The following is a 19,995-nucleotide window of genomic DNA, read 5'->3' on the forward strand; positions in this document are numbered from 1 at the left end:
GCCCTGTCAGACAACCTGAGAGCCACCATGGTCAGCTAGTGTTGAACAGGAACGATCCTCCACAGCCTGATGATCCTGCCGTTAATCACGCTCTGGCCCACAGGTGTCATGTCATCAACCAGGGTTAAGTGCTTGCCTCCTTATTGGTAAAGGATGCAGCGGTACGACTACTATAGAACAGATCCTGTTCAAGTAAGGTCGTGTTGGTGTGCGCAGGGCCTCTCCTTTTAAACCGGTGTTGCTTCAGCTAAACAACCAAGGTGGTACTAAACTCCGCTTGTGCCCTGTAATCTCGCGTATGTTATGTTGTGGGCCGGCCTAGTTTGTTATCCCGAGTGGCTTAAAGCCCGTTGGTATTTGGGCTTCCAGGCTGCATAAGCGTCAGCACATGTAACATGTTCAATCTCGACAAAAGAAAAAATCTAACGTGTTCAATCTGATGTTGACCAAAGGAAAATTCAGTCTCATCGGCAGCATGCCCATCGTGCTTAATTTTTGTTTCTGTCTCTTCCATCTGTTGATATGCACTTAGGTTGTGTACCATCGACACGGTACATGGTGGTGATCTACTAAGGACCAATTATGAACCTCTGCTGAAAAAATGGTCAATATGCAATTCATTTATATCTTCCGATGGAGAAAGTTGCGAGGACACTTACCAATGACGACCTGATGGTTGCTTGCTTAGACTTGTTTTACTTGTTAATGATCCAATGATCTTTTTTTTCAAAAATGTTGTCATCTGTACAAACTACTGTGAACTTCAGTTGTTACGACAAAACATCAACCATAGATCTACTTGTGGTCAAATAATGTCCAACATCCATTGGAAGTTTATTTATCCATGTATGAATGGTTTAGAATGGACTAGTGAAGCGGCACGGCCTAATCATGTGCGAAAGGGAGCCCCCCTTCATGTTTGTGGCTATTCTCTCTCTAAAGTTTTTTTTGAGGTCTTCTCTCTCTAAAGTTGTTATGTTCTTTCCTGTGGAATGGAGAGCCCAGCTGAAAAAAGGGCTAATATATGCACGCTTCCAAGCCTGAGGGTTGGGATCATGGTCTTCTATACTCTATCAAAAGTATAGACGAACTAGTTGCTTCATTAAAGGGATGGGATGCTCAGAATAGTACATGAATGATTATTGCTCTTCATGGCAGGAATGAAATGCATGAAAGCATCCACCACATGGTATCAAAAGTTAAGGTAGATACAATGCCATTATTAGGGAGATTAATCTCAAAGCTACTCTCCTTCATTGTAATTCTTCCTTTGAAGGTCGCGATGTGACCTCTGAAGCACATAGTTTAGCCAGGTACTCTCTCTCTCCCGTGGTGCATGACGCTACGTCTGGTTTGGCCAACCCAACCACCTACATTGTATGCCACATCATGTGGACTTTGATGAATTAAACTTGGCTTTACCCCTAAAAAACATGTGTCTGGTTCTGATCACTCTGTAAGCTCACAATTGAAGCATATGTTTTTTTCTTGTTGAGTTGTCCATACCTCATGAAGTAAAAGTATGCCTTTTAAAGTGTTCATCATGCATTTAGAAAATTTTAATGTAGTGGAAAGGAATGTTCATTAAATTTTTAGAAAATGTTTCTACCATTCAAAAAATGTCTAGACATTCATAAATGTATACACATTTCAGAAATATTCATGTGTTTAAAAGATGCACATGTGACAGTTTTAAAAAATGTTATAGATGTACAAAATTAAACGTGTATTTTAAAAATCATGTATGAAAAATGATAAATATGTATAAAAATAATGTTTCAGATATATATAAAAAATTACATTGTTTATGCAAAATGGTAGACATCAAAAAACGTATTTGAAGAAATGTTAATCGTGTATTTTAAAAATGTTAAATGTATATAAAAATAATTTTTAGATGTATAAAAAAATATACTATGTGTATGAACCAGACTACGCATCAAAATATGTATTTAAAAGAAATGTTAATCATGTATTTGAAAAAATATTAACTGCACATAAAAACAATGTTTCAGATATATACACATAAAATGTACAATGTGTATGAAAAAGAATAGACATCAAAACATGTTTGAAAAAACTTTTAATCATGTATTTGAGAAATGCTAAACATGTATAAAAATAATGTTTCCGATGTATACAAAAAATGTACAATGTGATGAAAAAGAATGGCATCAAAATAGTATTTGAAAAAATGTTAATTGTATATTTGAAAATGTTAAATGTGTATATAAATAATGTTTCAGATATATGCAAAAAATGTATAGCATGTTTGAAAAAGAATATATATCAAACAATGTATTTTAAAAACTGTTAATCATGTATTTGAAAAATGTTAACCTGTATAAAAATAATGTTTTTGATGTATACAACAAATGTACAAATACAATGTGTATGCCAAAGAATAGACAACAAAATATGTATTTGAAAAATGTTAAACATGTCTATAAATAATGTTTCGGATGCAAATATGCATGGAAAAAAGTAGACGTCAAAACATGTATTTGAAAAAAACATGTATAAAGCTTATGGTCTATGCGAAAAATGTACATTGCAAGTGAAGAATCGACATGTGTTGAAATAAAAGAAAAAAGAAAACAATGAAACTGAAGAAAGAAACAAAGAAAATAGGAGAAATGAACAAAGAAAAAAAACGAAGTAATACCACTGCAGAAGAAAGGAAACGGTGAAAACCAAGGGGAAAAAAGCAAAACAGTGGGAATGAAAACCAAAGAGAAATTATCGAATGCTGGAGAAAACCCCGATTGAAGTATTAAATACTAGCAAAAAAAAGTGAAAACGATGTTGGAGCCGTGCGCTGGCCCATTACTGTAGCAGGGATACACTTCAGGCGAGTGGAGCATACATCTCACTATAAGCGAATATATTTTGAATTTTTATTTGACTTTTTCATTTGAGAGAATATATTTTGAATTTTTGAAATGTGAAAGAACCTTCATAACATCATTTTTGTGTGTGTTTACTTGCGTGCAATATCCTTTTGTAGAAATTTGGTAAAGAGAAGCATCATGGTTAGGTTAAAGGTGTTTGGTAGTATACTAAATACATAACGTTTATCAAATATTGTGGTCCATTAGAAATTGTGGGGACACACAACTGAAACATCAGAAATTGACGGAATACATGCGCCGGGAAAAGATGCCATGGGAGAGAGAGATAGAAAATAGGTCAATACCAAAAAATGTTTTAATTGTCTCTTCGGCTTCTTTTTTCATGGTGGTTGTCTCGTTGGTCCTGCATTATTTAATGGAAATGTGTTTAATTGTGTGATGTGAGCTATTTAAAATTTTAAATGAACGACTAGATGTTTTACCTTTTTCTAAGGTTTCTAGCATGCCTATATTTTTATGGTTAGGCATACCTTTATAAGAATGGAAATTTTCACATACGTTCTCTATAATGGTTTAACAAAATGAAATTATATGGAATCTACTGATCTCTAATACTACATCTATGGTATCCAATACACATGGCTAAAACTAGATACTGAGTAACGAACCGCGAAAAATTAGATTAAGCTTTTTGACATAATGTCAATGATTAATATACTCCCCATATCAATGATGAGACGATAAATATATTTTTACCCTTATTAGTGAGATGAACCGAGAAGTACATGTGGAAACATTTCCATCTTTCAGTGGAGATATTTGGGTAAGGCGTTTACCAAAGTATGAGGTGATGGTTGGTTGCTTAGATCTATTTTACTTGTTAGTGACCATTAGGGTGGGCATGACAAATGCACACATTGTTCTCAAAATGGTGTCATCTAGGTACTAAATTACGAAATTGAATTTTCATGGTCAAAACATCTGTTAGAGAACTACTTCATTGAGGGATTGGATGCTCAGAGAAGTATATTTTTTGCGAATACAGAGAAGTACATAATGCGGATGTGCTCATTATGACTAATGAACCGCATGAAAGAATCCATCGCATGGTTGTTGCACAATGTTTCTATTTAAGCATGAGAAATAGATGGAATATGACCATAGTTCACAAAGTCATCTTGCACACATAAGCCAAGCAAAGGTAGAGCTTGGTCGCTGGTAGATTTATATCATCATGCCACATATGCAGTGTAGATCAGTTTTGTGCTTAGACAAACATCATAGGACTTGGAGGCATCAGAATTCGTGATTATAGATCTGTGGGTTTCCGCCTAAGATTACATCAACCTGATCGTGAACTGGAGATGGAGTCTTCTGGAGGACTCATCCTTTAACTGGTCTGCTCGATCATACTAGTATCCATGATCTCACATGTCATTTCCAGACCAAGTATTCATTTTGCTAAGACATGTTGGCAGTTAGTGAATCAATGCGCTCATGTTGTATCTTGGCTAGATTAGTGGATTATAGTGCCTAGTCGCCCAAAGTTTGAGAATATCAGTGACGATGGTTACTGCAAGACTCTGAAATACACATTTATCATATGCTCTACCTCATAGAAGGAGGAGAAATTTCGCATTGTCACATTAACTGAAAAATGCGTTCTAGAAAACCAAGCCAAGCATGCAAACAAAATCAAAAGATAGCCAGAAGGTGAACTAAACGTGGATGCACGGGACCTAGAGACAAAAACCGAGGACACTGTTGATTGTTAGCAATAAATATTTCACTTTAACCAAGGCGAGCATAAATATCAAATTAAACTTTTTTTACAGGGAGAAAAACTTGTATTACTCAATCACAATATCCTCACAATCATCAGAAACTATCTCCAACACCTCTACCGGACCAACCCCGGTCCAGGTCATAGTCCTGCCTTGAGTTCTAGCAAAATTCGCTAAACTATAGCTAGCTTTATTTTGAGACCTAGAAACATGAGTAATACAAGTCTGTCTAAGGCCCATCAAATGCTTAATCTCATTCACAAGAAAAACATCAAATTAAACTTTTTAATAAGTCAATTCTTTATTCTATTTTATTGCGGGTGAAGTCAGATTGACTTAATAGGAATTTAGGTTCAAAAGAAATGTTGCTGAGGGTTTGCGGACGGAAATTAAACCCAGCCCCCTAAAAAAGAAAAGAGATAAAAATTAATAAACCCAGCTGCAAGCAGACGCGGCCGCCGTCGGGCGGGCCGTCAATGTACGTACGCAGACGAAGGGCCACACTTCGCAGGGCACAAAGGCTCGGGGTTCGGCACTGGTCACTGGAGTAGTCAGCAAGCGAAATACCCGGGCAGCATTCAACTCCGCTGTTCAGGCTGCCCATGCATCCGCCGCGGCCACGGATCCTGTGGCCTCCTCCAGCGCTCGTGTCGGGTGGTGCGCGAGTGCGACGGACGCGCGGAGCCAGTCGTACATGCAACCGGCCGGGGCCCGGCCGGGGCGATGGTCCCTGCCGCCGTGGTGCCGTGTGGAGAGAGCCTCGCCTTGGGCACGCACGGACGGACGCGCCGCGCGGCGCAAGGGCTCTGTTGGTACGCCGCGCGCATGCATGCACGGGCGCGCGCGAGAGGAGACGCAGGCTTTTGTTTTGTCCTTGCTCTCGGACGTGACGTGCTGATGTGATCAATCATCCGTCGACAGGCTCCCTCCCTTGTCGCGTCCTGAATCACGGTGTGGTACACTAGAATACACTACACTAATTGCGTACGAGTACTTAATCGTAAGCCTAGCTAGTGTACTGCTAGAAAATCCCGGTAGGCGTGCAAAATACTCCTGTAGTATATCCAGCACAAACCACGATGGATTGCGTAAGCGGAACCAGTAGCCCCAGGTGATTACTCTAATGAGAACAGTACTACTGTACTGCGGTGGTTAGCAGGCTGGGGCCGTACCTCGCGATTTAATTTGCTCGTTAAATGGGGTCCTGACTGCAGAGTGTATCAGGTTTGATCATGGCTGTTGTGGTGACGGGCTGACGGCCTGCACCCTCACTGGCCGGTCTTAATTTGAAGCTTCACTGCATGCTGCGGTACGTACGTATACACTTTTCTCTCGACCTTTTTCTCACATGAAAAGCTCTTTCCGCAGCTGATCAAATGAGGATCAAGGTACGCCGTAATCGTGCGTACGTGACTAGACGTTTGAGAGCAGGCAGGTCCACTGTCTTGCTATATATTCCTATACGCGTCGCGCCCAGTCTGTCTCTCCGGCCGGGAGGGTCAGTCGCGACACGTCACGTAGTATAGAAAAATTTGCACACGAAGCAGCAGATCAATTAATAAGTACGCACGTACGCACACACGTGGCCCGTTTCCCGTTCCCGTGTTCGCGTCATAAAATTAACCTAGCACACATCACACAGCAGCAGCAGTGACCCAGTGATACCCATGTTTGGTGCAGCAGCACGTACGCAACTCTGCAAAGCAATAGACGAGCACGCGCGTACGTACCGTGGCGCGCATGCATGCACGCGCTGCGTTGCGTTTGCCGTCAGCGAGGCCTGCCCAGTGCCCACCGCCACCCCACACCCTGCGGCAGTTTCCTCGCGCAGATCATGGAAGCATCGACCACGTCTCCCTCCGGCCCTAGCCAGCTCTGCTCCGGCCATGATGCCTCGGTGAAAACTTGGCAAGGCTGTTCCCTCCCGTCACAAGGGGGCGTTCGTATTGGTAGGGCTTAGAGGACTGTAGAAGCGGACGAGAGAACGAGAATCTGCCCCATGCATGCAGAGCAGATGGGCCATGCACATGTCCCGACCCAACACGTACTACTACGCTAGCTCCATCGCCCATGCATCCGTTCAACACCGCTCTCGAATGGCTGGCTGGAGCTGCGTGGTGTGCAACCGTGCATACAGCCAGAATCGTGTGAGGACTGTCAGAGGCTTGAGTGAGCGAGTGAGGCGTTGGTTCGTTGTTAGCTAGCTAGCTAGCTGGTCCCGGCAAATCCGCGGGATTTGAGCTAGAGTATCAACTAGAGCCGCGCTGAGAGCGAGATGGAGCAATGTTTAATCCTAGCTTCAGTACTGCCCGAGATTGCACACGTACGCAAAGGGCTGGCCGGATAGCTAGCTAGGTGGGTTAGCACGTGAATAAGAAACAAGATCCACTGGTAGCATATGGAAACCATTTGGAATTTATGAGCACATGATAAGTATGGGAGTGGCGCCAAGAGCTCCGTGCGTTACGATTGATGCCGTATTGACCAATCCGTCCCGGTTTGGAGCCAACCATGCATGTCGACGAAACCTGACATATTCTCTCCCGCGCACAGCCAGCCCCGGCTAGCTGAGACCATGAAAATCATCCGTACCCATATGTGACGGTGCATACGCAAGGCCAAAACGGATGAGAATGTGCAGCGATTCCCTTGTAGGTATTATATTTGCAGTGCATTATGCTCTCTGCTTAAGTACTTAAGCACGCTTTCTTCAGGTTTTTGTGTGTGTGTGTGCAGTACAAGTGGAGCGCGCTCGTGACCACTAGCAGGCTAATCCACCCGCTCCATGATTCCTCTCTTCTAAGCGGCCTTGTCCTTTCCCCCGCCCATCCACCCTTATATCGCTCCGGCCGTGCCACTCCCTCCACTTAACACCATCACTCCACTCCTGCACAGTCCTCTGCACCAGCGCGCGCGCGGCCGGCATTGGCGCCGTAAGATGGCGAGCGGCTCCGGGGAGCACTTCCTGAGGCAGCTGAGCTCCAGCAACGGGCTGCAGGCCGCGCAGGACGGGTACGGCGGCGGCGGAGGGAGGAGGAGGGGCTCGAGGCGGTGGTCCAAGAAGCGGGCCGGGAGAGGGTACGGCGGCGGCGGGAAGGGGGAGGCGGCGGCGTCGGCGGCGGCCGCGGGGAGGAAGCGGGTGATGGTGGTGGTGGACGACAGCTCCGGGGCCAAGCACGCCATGATGTGGGCGCTCACCCACGTCGCCAACCGGGGGGACTTCCTCACCCTGCTCCACATCCTGCCACACTACGGCGCCGGAGCCGAGGAGGCGCCCTCCCTCGCCAACTCCCTCGGCACGCTCTGCAAGGCCTGCAGGCCTGAGGTATCATACGTGTGCCATTTCTCTGTTAAGTTACGAGCATTCTTCTTTTCTAGGACGAAAATACTTGCATTTTCCCCAAAAAAAGGAGTTTATCCCGGCCTCTGCATCACACAGCCAACGGAAGTAGTACATGCATGCCATGTAACTATCTGAGTGCAGCACTATTTCGAGCTAGCTAACTGTGCTTCTTCATTTTTGCTTCAAATCGCCATTTTAAGGAGCTTGTCTCTAGTCTCTACAGTCTAGCTTGGTTCGGGTTCCCCCTTTGGAAGCGTGCGCTTGGAAGCATGCCCAAGAGATTCTAGAAGTAGTTCACAAAAGTTTGTGTTTTACCACCAATAGAACATGTACTTCGGAGTTCATTTATTTATTGAAAAGGAGTTCCACTGTACTCCATGTTTACTTGTAGTAGTTCATAGAAATCAAACCTAGAGAAAATGTCTTGATATTCTATATAGTCATGCAAGCATGTTTCATTATCTAAAAGTGCAAGCATGCTTACTAGCAGCTCATACATACTTAGGCCCAGATAAGAAAATGTTCAAGCATAGTGTTGCCGCCGAGAGTCAATAGCGTAAAGTTTCGGTTTCCTGGTTAATCCCGCCATCCTGAAGTCCACATGATGAGGGAGAGACACCTTCAGTACTTGGTTAAAAATGGCGAGCCTATCCATCTGGTTGGTCCCTGTATTTTATACAGATCAGATCAGATCAGAAACATACACAAAAAAAGGGAATCATCGCCCACTTTTCATGGCCGTGGGATGGATCTCGGCAGGCCCCAAAGGTCTCTCAGCCCGCATAAAGAACGGATTAGCAAGCAAACAAACAAGCCAGTGGGGGCTCGCCCCAACCCCAAGCAAAATCCCACCTAAACCGGCCGTAAACATGGGCATTACTACGTACGGAACCCAAGCCTGCCGGCCGTGATCTGCTTTGCTTTGGTTGCTTGAATCAAAAGTCAGAGCCTCAATGTGGCGCAGTACACGAGTAGTACTCTACTCCCCTGTCGCCGTACGTTGCATGAACTGTTCGTGTGTCCTCTTGCTTGCATTTGTCTGTCGAAAAGGAAAGAAAAAAAGGAGGGCTCATGGTGTTGCGTGTGAACGTTGGTAGGTGGAGGTGGAGGCGCTGGTGATCCAAGGCCCCAAGCTGGGCACCATCCTCAGCCAGGTGAAGAAGCTGGAGGCCTCCGTGCTGGTGCTCAGCCAAACCAAGCCCTCTACCTTCTGCTGGCTAAGCTGGTAAGCATACATTCTTGCAGACATGCATTACTGTATACAGCATACTGTATATCTACTGCCTACCTTTTCTTTTTAAGAATACTGTGTCTATCTACCTTATCACTATTGAGTGCTTGTGTTAAAAATGTGAGGCCAAGGTCAACTGTGAGTAGATAGAAACCTACCGGCCGGGAGAATCTATCAACTATCATGGTGTCAGCCTGTACAGTGCAGTGTGTGGTGCGGTTTTTAAAAGGGGGTAGTTCAGAGTCATTCATACCTGGATCCCGAATCCCAACAAAAAACTTCATCCGCACTGCTACATCTGTATTGTATTTACATCTGTACTCGTATCAGTTCCCTTGAGCCTATCCCTTCAGGAAAAGAACACAGTAAACCACCACCGGCAGATCTTGTGCAAGCAAAGCCTTTTATGATAATTGATTGATGAGAGGGTCCGGTCCAGTCAGGACTCACAAACGACGGCTCCTGGGCAGGCAGGCTCGATCGGGCTCACACCCGTTCAATGGCAGGGTCCATGCGTGTCTTTCCGGAAAACACCACCGGGCTAGTGCAGATCCATGTGATGTCCATAAATCCCAGATGCTTTTCCTTGTCCCCTTTAGCTGCATCTCCCAACTAAGTAAAGCAAACGGCCTATAATTGTTGCCATCTTCGTTCATTCATGTCGACAAGAGATAATAACAGCGATGTAGTGCTAGTAAAGTATCATGTGGAAACCGAGTCAGGTGGTTAACTTTTCATCTTGTCATCATTCGTCACTAGCTACTTCTACTAGACCTTGTCTGAATCCCCTAAAAAAAAAGAAACCACTAGACCTTGTCTGAATGAAGAAATGGAAACGTGTGTGCAGCTTGACGCGGAGCAGCGGGGAGGAGCTGGTGGAGCAGTGCATCAACCAGGCCGAGTGCCTGACGCTGGCGGTGAGGAAGCAGAGCAAGGGCGTGGGCGGCTACCTCGTCAGCACCCGGTGGCAAAAGAACTTCTGGCTCCTCGCCTGACCGTGACCTCCATCCGCCATGCCCACGACGATGTTTTTATAGAGCTTGCTGCTGAGTTTGTCTGTCTAGTTCGTTCCTGCGTGATCCTCTCATATTTTACTCCCCGTAAATCTGTCCCATTCTGTGCTTTTTAACCCGTCGAGTATAAAAAAATAAAAAAAAGATGTCCGTGCAGGCGTGCGGCATGCGGCCATGTCGTTCGTGTGTCGCTGCGGTGGATCGTGCTGCTGCCCCATCGTGCTGTAAAATGTAAAGTCTGAATGAGTCCTAGGATTTGACCCTCCTACAGCCTTGCCGTCTTTTCAGTGTGTGTAATTTGTACCCTTTTTTTTAATATTTTTCTGCAAGACTGTAATCTGTAGCTTGTTGTACCATCATCGTGTTGTGTTGCACAAAAGACTGATGATGTTGTTGAGTGCTCCTTGCTTGCTCAAGTATATTCGAGGTTTTCTTTACTGCATGGTTTGCACCCATGTCCCAATGACTTGCAACCCACGAAGTCACTGCAGTGTCAGGTGAAAATAGGAAATCTAAGAGGAACGAGTTTGGCATCGCGGTGACATCCAAACAACTGACCCCGGCCGGGGCCTGCTATAACTCGCTCCAATTTTATTTAGGAGCAGGAGCCAGGAGGTGCATCATTGTCTCGGCTAGGGCTAGGCATGGCCATGGTCCACATGAGGCTGTTGTCTGCAGGGAGTCCTTCACTGAAATCCCAACACACCGGTGCCCTGATGATGGTCGTCGGCTGGGGAGCAACCGGGCAAGAACCCCGATTGCCACGTGAAGGCGCGGATCGCAATGAAAAACCTAACCGAAATCTAGGTAGCTGCAACGCGTAAAATACAGGTAAAATAACCTCGGTAAACATACGGCTGAGGTAAGATTCACGTAACTTTACAAGATCCTGCGCAATGGGCAGGACAAGGAAACGAACACGGCGACAGCTAGCTAGGCAGGGACCATAATAACTTGGCCTGGTTCCTACATACAGACGCCGTAGACTGGTAAGACTGGGGCACCATTATGATACTCGAAATGATACTACGCTGGCTGGGAGAGCCAGTCAGTCAGCCGGATGCTACCCAGCCTCAGCAGTCATCAGTTCGTCACCATCACACTGGCAGTAGTAATAACTCAGCCCAGTCAAAAAAACCCATCGCATGTCCATGCCCTGCTCACGATACTCCTCTACCACCCTACCAACTGTTGCAGAACAGTTCGCGCCCATGCAAGCTAGAGGCCAGATACAGTGATGGCAGGAACAGATGGACCAAAATCACAGTGAAAAGCTAATAATTCCACGTTGAAACTGGAAAAGCGCGCAGCTGAAGGCTCCGACACAAGTGTAACTCGCCAAAAAGTCCAACGCAGATTAAGCCTGGGGTGTTTTTCGCGGTGTGTTTCAAGTGGACATTAGGGTTTTCCTGCTCATTCCGGTGCGCTAGTGTGTGCGGTCGATGGCACTTGACAAAAAGTAGTAGGGCCTAGTCCTTGCCTGCCGATCGCTATACCGAAGAAAACTACCTGCGCCTGCGTCTCTTGCCGGTTTCGTCCATGAAGGACTCCCAACCGTCGTGCTCCAGCTTGCTGAAATCTTCTAACTCCGCAATGGAGAGCAGGTACTGCGTGAGCTTTCGCAGCTCCTGATCGCGGCCTCGGTTCTTACTGGCGTTCTTGAACGGTCTGATCACGAGGCCGTTCTGTGGGTTCATGACGAAATTCCTCCTGAGGTCATCAAACATGATTGTGTTCTTTTCACTGTAGTGCTGCATATGGAGGAACCGGGAGCGATGGTGGTTAGATAATTGAACTTGAGTCTTGAAAATATCACATTCATTAGTGATGCACTCGAGCACAGAACACCAACCTCGGGGAACTTGGTCCAGATGACACCAAGAGGTTTGCAGTCGAAGACCTTCTTGTCAGGAGCATGCACAGTTATCATCGCCATGTGATCCAGAAGGGCGGTGATCTTGTAGTTGGGATTGCTAAGAACTCCAAGTTGCTCCATCTTCAGCTGCACCCATTTCATACTGCATTCAAAGGGTCGACAGTGATCATTTATACCAATTTCACATTGCGATCATGACTGATCAATAGATAGTTTAGGGTAGCAAAAGGCTTACTTTGTTGCTGACCATATCATGATATCATACTCTGCGTATGCAGCAGCGAGAAATTCGTGGAGAACTGCAAAGGAATTATGGCATGAAACTTCAAGTCTGCTGACTGAACACAGCTTTGTGGATCAAAAGTGTACTTACATGGACGCATGAGTTCCAAAGGATTCTCAGCTGGAGACCTATGGTCAAACAGAGTATAGTCAATGTCTAACACAAGCAATCTTTTTCCATCGCGGCATGGATTCAAGAGCTTGATCTACATGCATAGGCACAAAAAGATGTGTTAATCAGACCTGGAGAATCAATTTATAATTTTATACTCCCTCCGTCCGGAATTACTTGTCATCAAAATGGATGAAAATGGATGTATCTAGAACTAAAATACATCTAGATACATCCATTTCAATGACAAGTATTTCCGGACGGAGGGAGTACAAGGCAACCAAGGCAAATACAGGACACAAGCGCTTTGTCATCACACCTCAAATTCATCTTACAGTAAGTTTAACAAGGCAGTAAGGCACGGCCCAACAACTTCCTTTCGTAATCATAACCAACAGTATGGACTCCTTTTAGTGGTTGCTTCTGTTGTTGTCTCAACATTAGGTCATAATAAAGGAAATACACACCAGAGTTATGGTTAAAAGATCATTGCTCAAAGAACTTCATGAATCTAGGTTCAAGTATAGAGACACGAGAAGGTCACCATCATTGTACTGTTACACAAGAAGACTCACAAAGCTTCAAGTACATGGTAAAGCACATAGTAATGTCTAATGTCGAAGTGTTTAAATTAGTCAAAGCTGGACCATGCAGAAAGTTGGACCAATTTCACACAGATTGAAGGGAGAGCAGGCACCAAGAAGTGCATCAGAATTAACACAAATAGGTACCAGTGTGCAACTACACAAGCATGCATATGGAGGAAACATATAGCAAGAAAGAAAAATGCCAAGGAAATATACCTTATACTGGCTTGCACGACGTTTCACTTTTTGCTTGTAGAGAACATTATCCTTGATAGCAGTAACTTCATCTTTGAAAAATTCATAATCATCGAGTACCTCTGGATCATCTGGTCGGTCCACAAATATTTCATCTTCAACAGTACTGAAATTCAGTGCAAGACAATATAACAGATCTATAAATTACTGTGAGGGAACAGTGTGCACCTTCCATACGGAAGGAAACCGCATGAAACGGAGCATGTTGTTTGAGGTAGAATGCACCAAAAGAGTGATTTGAATTCAAGCCCTTGATTTTTTTTAAATATTATAATATACTTATGTTGAGTAAAGCTCAAGGGATAAATTAAAATTAAGATCGGACTCACTTTCACACACAAGGTAGTTCACAACAATACCTCTTTTCTGGCTCAAAAAATTGATCCAGTACCCACAACAAAATACCTTGCTAAAAGGCCACAAGCATGCGAGTATTAATTATCAAATAGGTGATTGCTATGGTACATGCCTATGCAATTTATGCACTTAAAATACACTTTCTTCACCATCCACTAATCATCCTACAACTGGACTGGTGAGGAGTAGAGCAAATATTAGGGGAGGAAAATGTTTTACAAAAATATCAAGTCAAGTGCCCATTCCCAAACAAATAGCATTGGCTCTTTCTAGCCGGGCATAAGAATGTTATCCTGAAGGCTACAGCAGTCAGTGGCAGTGCTAGCAGTTGAGCCTAGTGATGTCAAAAGCTCAAATAAGTACATGCATATAGTATTTGTGTACAAGCATACAGTACTCCCTTCGTTCCAAATTAAGTGTCGTGGTTTTAGTTCAACCACGAAACTTATTTTGGATCGGAGGGAGTAATTTATAGCTAGGTTTGCTTAAAAAAAATCTGTAATGCCACTTGACACCAGAGTCTTGGAGTAGCTTCACCACTGACGGCAGTAATGCACACTCCACGCCCATGGCTCTTTCTTTCTATTCAGGCATAAGATTGTTATCATACAGGCTACAGCAGTAATCCACACTCCACGCCCAAAATGTATCATCTCACTGTAAATAAAAATAGCCTGAACTCATGATCTATCTATGTGGACAGAATCAATTACCTCACTTCTGTAAGTATTCCACTAGAATCTGTACAAACTTTTAATTGTTGATTTATGTAGCTTAATACGATTCACCAAACAACAACCCATTATCAAAATTATTGGCAAATATGGGTAAAAATATGATGGGTAGCTAACACCATAAAACAGAATATGAAGTATCTAACAAAACTGAACTATGTTATTTGAAGTTACTACTTAAATGGGTCCAGAAAAAAATGCTTAGACACAAGGGCAAATTATGGCCCCAGAAAAACACCATCCGAACAGACTAGATTTGAATATGAAGTACCGCCACCTCATGGCATGAATATGAAGTACCGCCACCTCAGAAGGTGCAGCCCCATCACCTTCTGAGGTGGCGGTCGACCGGCGAACTGACTTCCTCATCTTCGGACCCTGATCTGGCGGCTACGGGATTGCTCGGACTTAGGCCCAGTGAAATCCATGCTCGGCTTACCGATGCTGGCAGCGGCGACATTCACGCGTGTCGTTTCCCTTCTTGGAGGCGCTGCTTTGGGGAAAACCCTAGGTCCAATTCTTTGGATCGGATGGTGGCGGCGGCACGACGTCGTTCCCCTTCTTGAAGGCGCTATCTTGCTCGCTCGTGGCATCCCCGGTGTTGGATTTGGAGATGTTCAACGTCTCGCTTATTAGGCATGTCTCTCCAATTTTAGGCTTGGTGGGTTTAGTTGTGTCCTTTTCCCTGTTTGGGCTGAGCACCCCTTTCCTCTCTGCTCCGGGTTCCATGCTCATGCCTCCTTGCGTTCATGCCATGTGTTGTATCCTCTAGTGTACTCATTCTCCTTTCTTCTATCAATGAAAAGATACGCAAGCTTTGCTTATTCGTGAAAAAAACAGACCAGATTTGCTCTCACTTCATTTTAAATTTCAGTTACCATCTCCATGCTAAGTAGACTGAAGGCCACATTATCGGTCTTCATAAGTAAAAGACAACAACCACCAAATGGTATCATCATAAGTCAAAAACAAATAAAAAATGGTAACCATTGAAGAACAACTAACTGTTCTGATCCAGAAGTGAAAAAATGGCTGAACAAAGTTCATGATGCAACCACCAGTGAGTTATTCAACAGGCCAACAATTTACTTACTTCAGATATTTCACTGGTGGTGGTGCCCTTAATATACTCCACTCTAAATGGGACACCGTCGCAGCACACACAAGTATAATTAAAACTACGACCCATAAAATGTTTGAGCAGGTAATCTTATCCTTCTCAGCTGAAAATCGTGTGCTCTAATATCTATCAGTGCCAGTTGATGCCGCGGTTCTGCTGTCACCACCCACATTATTCCCCAATCCATTCGTCTAAACTCTAAACTGTCAAACAGAGAAGTACTTCCTGTTTTCCTTATACGGCCACACCGAAATACCGAATGCCCAAATCCACCATCAAATACGCCAATTCCACAGTTCCAGAACATATCAAACAAAGCAACAAGTTCAAATCACCAACACACAACGCAAACAGAAGAGATCAAACAAGCTAGGGTTTAGCGATTGGTTCACGGAGCATTCCAAATCCAGCCTCTCACATCGCAAAACCGTGGCATCTGCGCTCGATCCCCACCAAGCTCGCATCTCCCGCCGATTTCACCAACCGAAACCTAGCGTTTCGGCGGGGCGATACAAAATAATCATCCAATTCCATGTGGATGCACTGATTTTCGCAGGCACGCATCCGACCCAAGCAACTACGGAGTTAAGAGTCACGAGGAGGGCGGGGAGAATCGCGCTTACCCGATCATGGTCAGCTTGCCGTTGGGCTTGAAGGGGAGGGAGGAAAGGAGGACGGACTCGTCGTTGAGTATGAGCTTGGGGTAGAGAAGCTTCTGGCGTTTGGGGAGCACGTCGGTGAACTCGCAGATGCGCCGCTTCAGCTCCAACAGCGTGTCGTCCCCCATCGCCCGCACCGTGTACTCCTTCCCGCTCCACTTCACGACCAGCGTAATCTCCTCCGGCGGCGCCTCCTCCGCCATGAGGGAGATCGCCTCCGGATCCAGCGCCGGCGCAGGGGGCGGGGCCGGGGCCGGGGCCGCCGCCGAGGAAGAGGACGCCTCCGACATGGGCTTGGTGGTGTGTGCGGTGCTTGGGTCTGAACCTTGAACAGTCGGAAGTTTTGGGGAGAAGGAGATGGGGAAGGAGTTGCAGGTGTGCGTGGCCTGGGTGGATAGGCGTAACCGGCACTTCGAAGGCGGACTAGGAAATGGTTTGAGTCGAGGCCTTCGGTAATCGGTACACCGTACATTTTACATTTACTACTCCCTTCGTTCGGAAATGTTTGTCATTAAATGAATAAAATGAGGTGTATCTAAATGTATATTAATTCTAAATATATTCATTTTTATCTATTTTGATCAAGTATTTTCGGACGAAGGAAGTATTTTTCTGCGAAATTTGAACACAATGAAATTTGAAATGTGTTACAGCGATGAGAACGATGTGTCCCCCGCGTTGCCAGTGACACAGTCGAAACCCTAGCTTGCCGCCACGTTCACTCTATATTTTCTCTATTCTCCTCATGTTCGTTGGTGGGTGCCATCTTCTCGAACCGCAATGTGGTAGGTGTTGGGGAACGTAATAATTTCAAAAAAAATCTACGCACATGCAAGATCATGGTGATGCATAGCAACGAGAGGGGGAGTGTATCTTCATACCCTTGAAGATCGCTAAGCGAAAGCATTTATCAACGCGGTTGATGTAGTCGTACGTCTTCACGATCCGACCGATCCAAGTACCGAACGCACGGCACCTCTGAGTTCTGCACGCATTCAGCTCGATGACGTCCTCGCCTTCTCGATCCAGCAAGACGGGCGAAGTAGTAGATGAGTTCCGGCAGCACAACGGCGTGGTGACGGTGTTGGTGAAGAACAACCTCCGCATGGCTTCGCCTAAGCACTACGGAAACTATGACGAAGGATAAACTAGAGGGGACGGGGTTGCCGGCACACGGCTTGGTGTTTCTTGATGTGTCTTTGGTGCTAGCCCTGCCCCTCTATTTATATGTTGAGCCTTGGGGTCAAAACTTGGAGTAAAAGCTTCCACAAAGTCGGTTTCACCCGAAAGGCAAGAGTCCTTCTCGGACTCCAGGGCCAGACGCCAGGGTTCCCGGCGTCTGGACCCAGACGCTAGGGACCCTGGCGTCTGGCCCCTGGACTCCGCAAAACTTCCTTTTGCGCTTTCCAAAAACCTTGTGGGCTTTCCCCTTTGGCCCAAATAACGTGTTCTCGTACCCAAACATTTCGGGAAACATCCGGAACCCCTTTCGGTGAATTCCGGAACCCTTCCGGAGACCAAACAACATTATCACATATATTAAACTTCATCTCCGGACCATTCCGGAGTTTCTCGTCATGTCCGTGATCTCATTCGGGACTCCGAACAACATTCGGTTACCAACATACATAAATCATATAATACTATATCGTCAACGAACGTTAAGCGTGCGGACCCTACGGGTTCGAGAACTATGTAGACATGACCGAGACATCTCTCTGGTCAATAACCAATAGCGGAACCTGAATGCCCATATTGGCTCCTACATATTCTACGAAGATCTTTATCGGTCAAACCGCATAACAACATACGTTGTTCCCTTTGTCATCGGTATGTTACTTGCTCGAGATTCGATCGTCGGTATCTCAATACCTAGTTCAATCTCGTTACTAGCAAGTCTCTTTACTCGTTCTGTAATGCATCATCCCGCAACTAACTCATTAGTCACATTGCTTGCAAGGCTTATAGTGATGTGCATTACCGAGAGGGCCCAGAGATACCTCTCCGACAATCGGAGTGACAAATCCTAATCTCGAAATATGCCAACCCAACAAGTACCTTCGAAGACACCTGTAGAGCACCTTTATAATCACCCAGTTATGTTGTGACGTTTGGTAGCACACAAAGTGTTCCTCTGGTAAACGGGAGTTGCATAATCTCATAGTCATAGGAACATGTATAAGTCATGAAGAAAGCATTAGCAACATACTAAACGACTGAGTGCTAAGCTAACAGAATGGGTCGAAGTCAATCACATCATTCTCCTAATGATGTGATCCCGTTAATCAAATGACAACCCATGTCTATGGCTAGGAAACATAACCATCTTTGATCAACGAGCTAATCAAGTAGAGGCATACTAGTGACACTATGTTTGTCTATGTATTCACACATGTATTATGTTTCCGGTTAATACAATTCTAGCATGAATAATAAACATTTATCATGAAATAAGGAAATAAATAATAACTTTATTATTGCCTCTAGGGCATATTTCCTTCAGTCTCCCACTTGCACTAGAGTCAATAATCTAGTTCACATCACCATGTGATTTAACATCAATATTCACATATGTATGTGATTAATACCCATAGTTCACATTGTCATGTGATCAACATCCAAAGGGTTTACTAGAGTCAATAATCTAGTTCACATCGTGTTGGAAATATGCCCTAGAGGCAATAATAAAAGTATTATTATTATATTTCCTTGTTCATGATAATTGTCTTTTATTCATGCTATAACTGTATTATCCGGAAATCGTAATACACGTGTGAATACATAGACCACAATATGTCCGTAGTGAGCCTCTAGTTGACTAGCTCGTTGTGATCAACAGATAGTCATGGTTTCCTGACTATGGACATTGGATGTCGTTGATAACGGGATCACATCATTAGGAGAATGATGTGATGGACAAGACCCAATCCTAAGACTAGCACAAAAGATCGAGTAGTTCATTTGCTAGAGCTTTGCGAATGTCAAGTATCTCTTCCTTTGACCATGAGATCGTATAACTCCTGGATACCGTAGGAGTGCTTTGGGTGTATCAAACGTCACAACGTAACTGGGTGACTATAAAGGTGCACTACAGGTATCTCCGAAAGTATCTATTGTTTTATGCGGATCGAGACTGGGATTTGTCACTCCGTGTAAACGGAGAGGTATCTCTGGGCCCACTCGGTAGGACATCATCATATGCGCAATGTGACCAAGGATTTGATCACGGGATGATGTGTTACGGAACGAGTAAAGTGACTTGCCGATAACGAGATTGAACAAGGTATTGGATACCGACGATCGAATCTCGGGCAAGTAAAATACCGCTAGACAAAGGGAATTGTATACGGGATTGATTAAGTCCTTGACATCGTGGTTCATCCGATGAGATCATCGTGGAACATGTGGGAGCCAACATGGGTATCCAGATCCCGCTGTTGGTTATTGACTGGAGAACGTCTCGGTCATGTCTGCATGTCTCCCGAACCCGTAGGGTCTACACACTTAAGGTTCGATGACGCTAGGGTTATAAAGGAAGCTTGTATGTGGTTACCGAATGTTGTTCGGAGTCCCGGATGAGATCCCGGACGTTACGAGGAGTTCCGGAATGGTCCGGAGGTAAAGATTTATATATAGGAAGTCCTGTTTCGGCAATCGGGACAAGTTTCGGGGTCATCGGTATTGTACCGGGACCACCGGAAGGGTCCCGGGGGCCCACCGGGTGGGGCCACCTGCCCCGGGGGGCCACATGGGCTGTAGGGGGTGCGCCTTGGCCTACATGGGCCAAGGG

The 19,995-nt window shown here is 45.0% G+C and overlaps 2 protein-coding genes and 1 pseudogene across 2 annotated transcripts; 1 reads left to right on the plus strand and 2 right to left on the minus strand.

Annotated features, from left to right (window-relative positions):
- LOC123073193 (uncharacterized) lies at positions 1 to 202 on the minus strand (annotated as a pseudogene).
- Positions 203 to 7,496: 7,294 nt separating this feature from the next.
- LOC123071598 (uncharacterized) lies at positions 7,497 to 10,626 on the plus strand. Its single transcript, XM_044495180.1, has 3 exons — positions 7,497 to 7,961; positions 9,077 to 9,204; positions 10,058 to 10,626. Exons 1-3 carry the CDS (start codon positions 7,575 to 7,577, stop codon positions 10,203 to 10,205), a joined length of 663 nt encoding a protein of 220 aa, XP_044351115.1. The 5' UTR covers positions 7,497 to 7,574; the 3' UTR covers positions 10,206 to 10,626.
- An 864-nt stretch (positions 10,627 to 11,490) lies between these two features.
- LOC123071597 (ubiquitin-like domain-containing CTD phosphatase) lies at positions 11,491 to 16,609 on the minus strand. The gene is made up of 6 exons (XM_044495179.1): positions 16,170 to 16,609; positions 13,297 to 13,441; positions 12,473 to 12,587; positions 12,335 to 12,398; positions 12,076 to 12,241; positions 11,491 to 11,974 (listed from the first exon to the last, which is right to left on the minus strand). The coding sequence occupies exons 1-6, from the start codon at positions 16,493 to 16,495 to the stop codon at positions 11,729 to 11,731; spliced, it is 1,062 nt and encodes a 353-aa protein (XP_044351114.1). The 5' UTR covers positions 16,496 to 16,609; the 3' UTR covers positions 11,491 to 11,728.
- Positions 16,610 to 19,995: the final 3,386 nt, after the last annotated feature.

The sequence above is a fragment of the Triticum aestivum genome, chromosome 3B, assembly GCF_018294505.1.
Source record: "Triticum aestivum cultivar Chinese Spring chromosome 3B, IWGSC CS RefSeq v2.1, whole genome shotgun sequence".
In the NCBI taxonomy this organism is placed as follows: domain Eukaryota; kingdom Viridiplantae; phylum Streptophyta; class Magnoliopsida; order Poales; family Poaceae; genus Triticum; species Triticum aestivum.